Source organism: Berghia stephanieae, chromosome 9 (genome assembly GCF_034508935.2).
Source record: "Berghia stephanieae isolate SIO BIC M18660-M18661 chromosome 9, UCSD_Bste_1.3, whole genome shotgun sequence".
Classification (NCBI taxonomy): Eukaryota; Metazoa; Mollusca; class Gastropoda; order Nudibranchia; family Aeolidiidae; genus Berghia; species Berghia stephanieae.
The window spans coordinates 28,149,026-28,160,852 of NC_088368.1; the positions used below are offsets into that span (position 1 = coordinate 28,149,026).

The 11,827-nt window shown below is 35.9% G+C and overlaps 1 protein-coding gene across 18 annotated transcripts in view; it reads right to left on the minus strand.

Annotated features, from left to right (window-relative positions):
• The window catches only part of LOC144979980 (ras-specific guanine nucleotide-releasing factor RalGPS2-like), a 143,555-nt gene that overhangs the window by 11,283 nt on the left and 120,445 nt on the right, over positions 1 to 11,827 (minus strand). For all 18 annotated transcript variants that reach the window (XM_078927378.1, XM_078927377.1, XM_078927384.1 and 15 more), the window contains 10 exons: positions 8,547 to 8,663; positions 7,726 to 7,776; positions 6,626 to 6,709; positions 5,880 to 5,969; positions 5,441 to 5,533; positions 4,704 to 4,827; positions 2,847 to 2,978; positions 2,153 to 2,246; positions 1,431 to 1,598; positions 860 to 1,023 (listed from right to left, as the gene is read on the minus strand). In XM_078927378.1, the coding sequence (XP_078783504.1) occupies positions 860 to 1,023; positions 1,431 to 1,598; positions 2,153 to 2,246; positions 2,847 to 2,978; positions 4,704 to 4,827; positions 5,441 to 5,533; positions 5,880 to 5,969; positions 6,626 to 6,709; positions 7,726 to 7,776; positions 8,547 to 8,663 (1,117 nt within the window). The remainder of the gene's footprint in view (positions 1 to 859; positions 1,024 to 1,430; positions 1,599 to 2,152; positions 2,247 to 2,846; positions 2,979 to 4,703; positions 4,828 to 5,440; positions 5,534 to 5,879; positions 5,970 to 6,625; positions 6,710 to 7,725; positions 7,777 to 8,546; positions 8,664 to 11,827) is intronic.

Sequence of the window (11,827 nt, forward strand, 5' to 3'; positions counted from 1 at the left end):
TTAATGTTAAACAACTCTGTAGAAAGGTTATAATAATGTTGTTTTCTTTAACTATTCATTTCTGTTCAAATAATTTGATGGATTCACTCATCAGTTTGTATCTTACGACAGAGGGATCCTTCACTGAAGCACATGGGGAAATTCCAACACGCTGAAGAAGGATTTTGAGCCTAAAATGTTTCATGTTAAGGATTTTGTTCTTTTTTAAAGCTGTTTTTTTATTTTTTAAATCATATATTATACAAATAATTTGATGGATTGACTCATCACCAATTTGTATCTCACCACACAGGAATCCTTTACTAGAAGCACAGGCAACTCTTATTCTTCCAACATGCTGAAGTAGGGTTTTCAGCGAAAAATGTTCAATGTTCAGATTAATGTTTTGTTTTGTTTTTTTTTGTTTTTTTTTAAAGCTGTATTTTTTAACTTCAATTCATTTTAGTGTTTTGTTTTTTTTCTGTTTTTCAAGTTGTATTATTTAACCTATATTCATTTTTGGTCAAATAATTTGTTGCACTCACTGGTATGTATCTTACTACATAGACAACCTTCACTGGAAACCCAGGGTGACTGAAGAAGGGTTTTGAGTCCAAAATATTCCGTCTTGAGTATTCTTTTTTTTTAAGCAGTTAAAAAAAAAATTTACATTCGTTTTTGTTCAAATAATTTGATGCAGCCACTCACCAGTTTGTATCTTACTACATAGAGAACCTTCACTGGAAGCACAGGGCAACTCTTCCAACACGCTGAAGAAGGGTTTCGAGTCCAAAATGTTCTGTCATCAATATTCTTTTTTTTAAGCAGTTAAAAAAAAAAATTACATTCATTTTTTGTTCAATTTGATACATTTACTCACCAGTTTGTATTTTACTACACAAGGAACCTTCACTGGAAGCACAGGGCGACTCTTCCAACACGCTGTCGTCTAACAAATGCCTGATGCCCTGGATGTAAGGTGCTGTGGCACCGGTGGGAAGACTGTGGCTTTTGTCTACTTGGATGTGGGTACAGGACAGAAAGCTGGAAGGAATGGAGAGCAGAGAGAGACATGCAACAATCTTAGCTTCTATCATCATCGTTATCATCGTTGTCACGACATTTCATTAAGGTTAGTACACCACCATCATTGCCACTGTTGCTGCTGCTACTACTACTAGTACTACTACTACTACTACTACTACTACTACTAGTACTACTACTACTACTACTACTACTACTACTACTACTACTACTATTACTACTATTACTGCTATAACTACTACTACCATTACTACTACTACTACTATTACTATTACTACTACTACTACTACTACTACTACTACTACTACCACTACTACTACTACTACTACTACTACTACTACTACTACTACTACTACTAATTCTAACACTTCCACCACCACGACTCATCTCACCACTTCCATACTTACTTAGCACTCAAGCTTCTCGACTTTCTGTGGGTGGGGGTGGAGGTTCGTGCCACAACACTGAGGTGGTTGCGGGGTTCTGTGTGGGGGGAAGAGGGGGGAAAAGTGTTGACATCTTCTCTAGAGGAGCCAGAGGTACCCTGACCTGGAGGTTCAAGCTTTAGGGATAACCTGGAATTTTTTTTAAAGAAAAAGGAATAATCAATACAAATCATTTAATAAAAAGCGATTTTAAAAACTAAGAGAAATTTTTAAAAATATAAATTCAACTTTTTAAGCCTAACTCCCTACTGTGATTAAAATATCAATAAATAACAATGTGAAATTGAATGTAAGCTTCAATTTAATATATGAAAACAGATAAAACGGACATTTTGGGTTCTCCCCTATATCAACTAAACAGGATGAATGAAACACTACAGACGAATGAGATAATGTGGTATCAGAGCTTGTGAAATAAAATAATCAATAGACGATCTTAATGGGTGATGATTTTTCGTTAACTACTGACTGCTAGTATAAGTTAGCTCTTAAAAGGCAATAATAAGAGAATAGGAACATAAACAATGCTCTTTTTTTTTTTCGGGGGGGGGGGGGGGGGGGGGGGGGGTGTTAGAAAAATGTCCTAAAAAGGCAGAAACACAATATAGTTTTAAGGAATGATTGTGGGAAGGAGAGGAGGGGTGGTAAACAACAACTGTACTTTCCACCCAAACTTGACTTACTTGTAATTATCGTCTTCTACAAACTTTTGTAATTCTTCAATGTATCTGACTGACTTAAGGTAGACTTGAATGTGATCACACAGGTTGATGTTATCTGGGAAATGGTAGGCAAGAAAAGGACTGGAACATTGAGCAAACAGAAATATTATGCTATTCATGCACTGACGTCTTTCTGAGATATGGACTAGAACTACATGAAGCCATGAACGCTATGAGTCCAACTGAAGTAATCCATCTTTTAAACAAAAAGTAATAAATATAAGAGATATTGTAGTTTTAAGGTTGCTAGTTCATCAAAATTTATGCGTTATTTAAAGAAAATACAGAGAAAATATCAAAATAATCATTCCTGTTTCAGTTTTGTCTATTTACGTTAACAATGAAACACTGACATCATTAAACAAAACCAAATTTTTTAAAAATTGTTTATAACAAAATGTTGATTAACTCTCTCGAGTTCACCCTCATTGAAAATCGAACAAATTTGTTCGATTTTCCATGCATATGAACTCGAGAGAGTTAAAATGAAGAACTATAATCTTTTTTTTTTCTCTTTTCTAGATGATTTCATATGAGTATTAATATTAATAAAAAGTAGAGACTGATTATTTTTTTCCCTGTACAACTGCTTGATAAAACAGTTTTATATTTCCATTCTTATTCTAAAAGTCTTAACTGGCATTTGTGAACTCACCATATTCAGACTGTTGAAAGTCGGCTATGACACGTAGAATGTTGTTCATTTGCTCTCTTCTTGGCCGACTCTCCAACCCTCCTGAGTGTGGATGGGCCACGTCTATGTATATCAAATCCGTCAGGTACAAACCTGGGGACAACAAACATTACATTGTCACATTTCATACATAAATCTAAGTGATTAGAAGTAATAAATTTGTATTTATTTGCAGTTCTGAAACCACAAATTGTTATGGTCTCATTGTTATAATGGAAATAACTCTCAATGCAAAATATTGTCCATTAAAACAATGTATAATCAAGCCCATAATTACGTTTGGTTATCAGACTTGCAAATATTATGTGCAAGTTGGAAGTAATTTTTTTTTTCCAGCCAAGACGTTCATGGAGTTGAAATTTAAGCCTATTATTAAAATAGGCAGTAACAATAGAATTTTCTTATCTTTACATTTGGAACTAATATATTGCTAAGTACATTGCGGCCAGATCTAAAATTCTAGCTTCTTAATCACTAATGGGTTGGGTGACTATAGAGGTCAAGAAAAGAAAAGAAAACCTGAACCATGCCCATTGAACTTTTAGTGAAGTGAGTACTTTTGTAATAATAATTGCAATGAGGTCAATTTTTTATTTCAAAAAAATAAGTTAATAATTTTTAAATTTTTTTTTTAAAGATCATTTTAACGCCAGTCAAAAGGAAGAAAATATTTTCTAAATTTACCAGAAGAAGTAGACAAGAAAAAGTAAAACAAAGGGAAATGGTTCAAATATGCAACAGATGTAGACTCCAAGAGCAAACTATCAGTGTACTTAAGTTTGAGATCACCTAAAAGTCTCATCCAGACACAAGCACAGAATTCCACCAAGGAAATAAACTCAAATGCTTTCAACGCATATTCAACAAAATAAAAATATATTAGTACATAACTGATAGATGATTAAAAGGATGAAAATATCATCTCCCAAAACTATAGCTCTACATCTGTTTGTTTCCCTCTCAGTCAAGGACTCTGGCCAGGGCCAGGAAAAAACCAAGTAACCTTTTCCAAGACAAAGCCTGAAATCAACATGGAAAACAGATATATAGGGAGATAGAAGACACAGCAATTGACTTCCCTGTCCCCACCCAGTTTGTGGGCTTCAATCATCAAGGCAGAGAGGGAGATATTGTTTAAACCTTATCAAGATAAATAATAATATGAAATGGAATGGAATCTTCAATTTAATCAATCAACAAAGGCAGATAACGTGGACGTGTCAGATCCCCCCCCCCCCCCCCCCAAAAAAAAAACAACAAAAAACAAACAAACAAACAAAACGATGAATGAAACACCAAAGTCAAATGAGAGATGTGAGAATGGTGTGTTATTAACTCTCTCAATTCACCATCACTGACAATCAAACAAATTCGTTTGATTTACCGTGCATGAACTCGAGAGAGTTAAGGTGATTAAATTGAAGCTTCCATTCAATTTCCTATTGTTATTTATTTCTTTAACTTTCAAGCACTTCAAGCACTTTTAACACAGAATTATGGAGGTCAATCCAAGAACCCACCAGCACTCAAATGAGGAGGAGGAAATGGAAATGGGTTGATCACACATTCACATTGAGAAGACCAGGCAGATCCGTCACCCACCAAATGGACCAGAAAGGTGAGGGGTATCCGAAGCAGGCATGGAGACGACGCTCACTGTCTGAAGAACTGACGAAGATAGCAGGCCTCACTTGGAGGCTACCAAGAATGTGGCCAAGGACAGAAGCAAATGACGGACACTCGTTGAGGCCTTATGTTCCACAAGGAGGGAAAAAGATTAAGTAAGTTAAGGAGCAACATTTTCATTATCCATCTTACCTAGATAAGGTATACAGGGAAGCTTGACATTCTCCATGTAGTCACGAAGTCTCTGTCTGTTGTTGTTTTCTGAAAAGAGGTCTGCCATTCTCTCGTACATTGTCTTGTCTTTCTTGGATAGCATCTGGGTTTGAGTATGGTGAGCAATTCATGAATTTCTTAATACTATTTTTTTGTTTTTTTTTTGTTTATTACTTTCTAAATTACTTTGTTTTGATCTTCTTAAAAATCAATAATAATGATAACTAGGTTAGCAGATCGTGAATGATTATTTGTTGTTTTGTTTGTTTTCTAATTTGTTTTGTTAAGATGTCTATTTTTATAATGCTTATCTATAATTTCTAACTTTATTCCATTGCACTAAGTGATTTACAATATTAATTCTTTTAGGAAGATAAGATAAACTGAACAATTCATGCAGGGGGGGGGAGTGCACTTGTACAGAGACAGCATATTTTTCGACTAAATAGGGACCTTAAACATTTACAGCTGCCTTCTATAGAAAAGGCAGGTCGAATAGCCAAATTTCTGGCTAAAGCCAAAAGAAAAAACCCAAAAAAGTGAAACCCCTCAAAAACTGAAGTCACATCAGAACGTCGAACTGTTAACTCAGTCTCTTACTTTGAACAACAACAAAAAAAGTAATCAGTAATCCCTCGAGTAATATGATTTGGATTGGTTCTCCACCTTCCCTCATCCCCAACCAACTGGTTGAAAAGTTTGATTATTTCACTCACCATCCATGTGTGGGACAACCTAAATATGGCAGCGCTCTGGAGGGCTGAGATGACGGCCATTTCTGCGTGGAGGTTGTTGAGGTCGTGAAGTTTCTAGTAGGGAAAACACAGTGTAAAAACATAATATTGATGATGATGATGATGATGATGATGATGATGATGATGATGATGATGATGATGATGATGATGATGATGATGATGATGACGACGACGACGACGACGACAACGACGACGACGATGATGATGATGATGATGATGATGATGATGATGATGATGATGATGATGATGATGTGCAATCATAATATATAGCACAGATATCTCACGTAGCGTGAGCTCTAAGTTCAGTATTAGAACACAAATAATTTTCAATGATGCCTTAGGATGTGTTTTCACATTTAATAAAATAAATAGTACACAAATACCAGCATCATTCACTCACCTTTGCAATTTTGATAAAATGCGACAACACCTCTGCCCTGGCTTTGAGCGTTTGACAATTCAAGACTTCTTTCTGGACCCAAAAGTTTACCTGCAGATGAAAAGAATTAAATAGAAAACCAGAAGTTATCAAACCATGGCAGCTTCGGATTTATTTCTTCAACGTTAGTAATCAATCAAAAACCGTAGAATGGAGTGACCAAAACCAGCCCCAAAATGTGAACCCCCCCCCCCCTCCTCGGGTTGAAAGATATTAACCAAATATAGATTGCACCCATACGGCCACTTTATAACATCTTTAAATGATATATTTTAAGATTGAAATAAACTAACTGTCCAATGTTCTTTTTCTGACGTGTGGGGAAGGTGTGGGGAAGGGTGAAATCTATCAAATATGTACATTTTACCATATTTGTTTAATATCTTTTAATCTGGAAAGCGTTTGGGGGGGTGGGGGGGGGGCACATTTGGGGGCTGGTCTTAATCACCCCCAACTGGTCTTAATCTCCTCAGTCTGTACACAAGAGTACACATTTTACAGGAATCTGTTTTGAGAGGATTGGCCATAAATAATTCCATTCCCTGACCTTCGGTGATTTATCAATTGTACCACAAGGCCATCACAAAGTTTCAAAGTTTATTTAGTCTTAGGCTGTCGCCAATAATTCATACAATTTGATGACAACATCACAGCAAACAGATCAAAACAGACATACGTTTAGCTGCCAACAAAACCAAAAAACTCACATGATTAAAACGTCTAGTGAAGGCCACGACATTGGGCGCTTTGATGAGTTTTTCCTTAGTGGTCCAAGCACACGAGGTCAGCTCCTGTTGATAAGATTGAATACCATAGTAAATTGAATAGTTCCTGAACAGTATATTTCAAACGCTCATTCATTATCTAGCTTGTCACATCAAATACTGCATTGTAAGAGTGCCACTCTTTCGTTAGTATTTTAACGATCACAGTCTTCAGGCAGCCCCTATCGTTTTATACTACATTGTACAGTCTCTCTGGGTCTTGTATTGTAGTGTCTGTTTTTTTTTTGTTTGTTTATTTGTTTTTTTTTTTTTGTTGTTGCTTTCTAAAAAAATAAAGTTAAGCATAATTTCTCACAGCCAGTGACCAAAGAGGTGATGGTGACATTAACGCGTTGGCCCATACTTTGTCCTCTTATTTTTTTTTTTTTTTTGTTTTACAAAGCGCGCGCGCGCGTGTGTGTGTGTGTGGGGGGGGGGGGGGGGGGGTTAAACATTTTATACACATGACCAAACTCAATTTATAGACAGTGACAAATAACGGCACAGCAGTATTTAAAGATTGCTGATTCACGGCCCAGATATACTGCAGACAAGGGAAATTCGGTTCTATTTTGCCTACTAGGAGATATAAATGAAATGAAAAAAACACATTGGGCATGGTGAAACCACAAAGATAAACTTTCTAAATGAGCACATTTATTTTTTATTCGTAAAAAAAGATTCATATTAAACTCATAAATCATTCCCTTCACTGTTGTCTAAACCAATGATTTTCCAACTTTCAGGCAGATAGGAACCACACTGCTTAAAACAGATATTCTAACTCACTCAACCCTAACACCGACTGTATCCGAAGTTTACCCGGGTTACTTTTACCCCATGCCTATAATTTATTACATTTTACTGAGACAAATTATAGGCACGGTATCAAAGATAATGTTTTTAGTTTTTGCATGTTAATGGTAGTTGAATAAAACTATCTATGTGGGTACATGCTTATTTTAATACATTTTTTTCTTCCAATTTTGAAAAGTAGCAAAAATTTCTAGGATTGATTGAGTTAAAATTTAACAATTACTCACATCAGGCATAATAGATTTGAACACAGGGAGGTCTAATAAGGTTATCTGGCTCTGAAAGAGATAGGAGAGAAAATCATGAGTTTGGCATGGCATCGGATGAATGGGGTGAGAGTTGACTTTGGAAAAGGCTGAATAGATGGATGGGTGGGCATGGGTATGGATAGCTGGAAGAATGAGGGAATGGAGTTGTGATTGAATGAATGAATGAATGAATGAATGAATGAATGAACAAATGAATGAATTAATGAACAAATGAATGAATGAATGAATGAATGAATGAAAGAATGAATGAATGAATGAATGAATGAATGAATGAATGAATGAATGAATGAATGAATGAATGAATGAACGGACGGACGGACGAACGAACGAATGAATGAATGAATGAATGAATGAATGAATGAATGAATGAATGAATGAATGAATGATGGACGGACGGACAGATGGGTGGATGGATGGATGGATGGATACATGAATAGAGATGCATGAATGGTTAGGTGGATGATAGATGGATGGATAGGAAGAATGGATGGATGGATGGATGGATGGATGGATACTTGAATAGATACGTGAATGGTTAGGTGGCTGATAGATAGATGGACGGATGGATGGATGCATGGATGAATGAAAGAATGAATGAATGAATAAATAAATAAATAAATAAATAAATAAATAAATAAATAAATAAATAAATAAATAAATAAATAAATAAATAAATAAATAAATGAATGAATGAATGAATGAATGAATGAATGAATGAATGAATGAATGAATGAATGAATAAATGAATGAATGATATTTTTTTAAAACACATTACTCACAGCAAAGTCTTCAGGAGAGACCCGTAAGACATCGAAGACGACAGCATCATAACTCTTCATACGGGGCAGGGATGACCGTTTGGTGTCCAGCGATTCCTGACTACCCGCACTCACAGCCTGAATGTAGAGAAATAGAGGTGAAAAGAGAAAATATATTTAATCATTCTGCCAGATGTTTTTTGTTTTGTTTTTTCATGTTGTTGTAAAAATTAAATATAGGATAGGATGCTACCCTATCATATGAAGACAGCTGAGGCTGCAGAGGCGGGCGCCTGTGCCAGTGAACAGCTTAATAAATAACAAAAATATAGGTTGGACGACAGGCAGAAAAGGACGCCGAAATAAATGAAAATAGCCGAGCCATTTTTGGACAGGACGAAATTTTACATTTGCAAACTTTTTATTGATATAAAGTTGTCAGCCAGAAACACTCCTCATAAAAATGGCTTTCCAAGTATTGGACGGTGACAAAATAAAACGATTTATTCCTACGCCATTAAGACACGTATGTAGGAGGGCGTGATGAGTTGTATGCCAAAAAATTTGCGTTTCGATCAGAGGCAAGTTTGGTGACATATAAATCATAAAAAAGAATGAGTACGTCACATTGCTATCACCAATTCATGATGACAATAATATATAATAAGTGATGAAACATTAAAACCAGACTCGTTTTGCTGTCGATTTCAACGAAGAATAGTGTTGGTGGCATGGACAAAATCTTTTCATCAAAACGGAAGTAAAAAAAGATGGCGGCCGAGGGTTTTGTTGTTTTGTTTTGTCTTTTTCACCAACATCATTGATATCACATGCATTGCTGTATTCGTTGTTGTTTTTTTTTTTTTTAATAAATTAAGCCACCTTATCCTATGATGCAAAGTTTGACTTCAATCATTTTCTTGCATCGGTCTCGGCTGAATGAAACCCTTTCCCATTACCTACCGATGAGGTGACCATTTCAATGACAATAGAAATCCTCGAGGCTTCAAAATAATTGCCCTTAGCCAGGAGAAGGTTCGCAGCATCCTCACCGTCTGCTAAAGATTTGGCTACAAACAATGATGCATCCGGGGTAAAAATAAAAAATAAAAAAATAAAAAGAAAGAAGGAAAAAAAAGTAACTGTGACTGTACGAGGGCTAAAACAAAAGTCCCTTTACAGTGTGAAAAGTGTATGTTCTTTGTTTGTCAGGAGCATAAGACAATATTTGGGAATCAACGAAGAGATAACATGTAAGAAGTTAAAATGAATTAATTAAATCTGTTGTCCATCATGAAACTTATTTTGAACTTCTAATTTGATTTTTTTAAAAATTAATTTATTGTGTCCTCATATGAGAAAAATATAATTTCTGTCTGATTTCCTTGTAGCTCCAGGAGTTGGAAGTGATCAGAATCTAGTCTTCAAAATTGGCCAGAAAACTCGTCCTTCTAATATTCAACGATTAAAATGGCCCTTATCATTTCGAAAACTATCACAGTTTGGATTTCCTTGAAATCCCAGGTTTTGAGAGTTTTCGACGGGTTGATGGTAATTCTGTTAATCGATCGATATTTTTGAAGCACTAGTTTACTGACCGAGATCTTAATTTTTTTTTTTTTTTTTTTTTTTTTTGGGGGGGGGGGGGGGTGGTGTTGGCTTTTTGTTTATGTATTTATGTTTGTTTTTTTTTAAATTGTTTGTTTGCTAGTTTTGTTGGGTTTTTTTTCGCTTGTATTTATGTATGCTTGTTTTTTGTTTTTGTGTTTTTATTAATTAATTATTTTATTATAATTTTTTTTTTTTTTTTTTTGGGGGGGGGGGGGGGGGAATCGGTGTGTAGCTATCTGCTGATGATCATGACTTACTTAACCATGTTACCAAAATCCCTAGAGTTTATAATGAATATGTAAAGACTTCTAGATTGGATTTTATTCGCAATCAATCCTAACCTTGTTATTTGATCGCTTCGCTTGTGTTGTTTGGCTTCAACCCATCGCATACATACTGATTGATGGGGAGAGAGAGGGGGGAGATAGGGAGAGAGAGAGAGAGAGAGAGAGAGAGAGAGAGAGAGAGAGAGATGCAAGATGGTAACGTAGAAGAGAGAGAGGGGGAGAGAGTGAGTGAGGGGGGGGGAGAGAACGGGAAGGGAGAGAGGGGGGAATGAAGATGTGTGAGAGAGAGAGAGAGAGATAGAGAGAGAGAGAGAGAGAGAGAGAGAGAGAGAGAGAGAGAGAGAGAGAGACTTGTTTATGTACCTTTTATTTCTAAATAATTTATGAATCCGCCGCCCTCCTCCTCTTCTCCTCATCCCTCTCATCGTCCTCCTCACCTCCAACGTGGGAGGTCACACACTAATAATACCAAATCCACAAAACTTATGCACGCCAAAGATACAAGATCGTTTACATCATCTTCATAATAAACAAATCAACAACGCGAGCAGCATTTGGATTACTCCTTCGCTTCTCTTCGTTTCTATTTTTAAAAACGTCATCTTTCAAACAGCACCGAGTAAAATAATTTCATTGATCGTACACGACGTACACGTATTTGCAGGTCCTACAACCCAATTTCTTATGGGCTCATTGTTGTCATGGAAATGTCAAATTATGGGTTCATTGTTGAAATGAAAATGTCAAAAAATGACGCAATATATTGTCCATTACAACAATGTTAAACTAGGCCTATAAGTGAATTCGGATGTCAGACCTGCATGTATTATGCACACGTCGGTCGATAGCATAGTATTGATGCTATTGATGCTATGGATTTAGGTAAATAACTCACAATATCCGCCAGTCAGATAAAACGTACCATCACACAGAACTATCTGTCAACTTTACCGTTCTCTCTCTCTCTCTCTCTCTCTCTCTCTCTCTCTCTCTCTCTCTCTCTCTCTCTCTCTCTCTCTTCTCTCTTCCCCTCCCCCTATCTCTCTCTCTCTTTCTCCCTTCCTCTTCTATCTTCACACACACACACACAGAGAGAGAGAGAGAGAGAGAGAGAGAGAGAGAGAGAGAGAGAGAGAGAGAGAGAACTTTACTGTACATTAGATCAACAAATCAAGATAAATACATATTGTCAATTATATTCTATTTAAGATCTATATTCGCAGGTAACCTCTTCTTTAAAACAGGAAATTGCCAATTTCAATTACGTAACTAAAATATGAACACATAGTTTTGTTGTTTTGTTTTGTTTTGTTTTCAACAGAAAAAATTAGCATTTGCACCTGCGACAATAAATGCCTACGTGGATACCTTTGTCATATCTGATTTCAAATAAAATATAAAGAT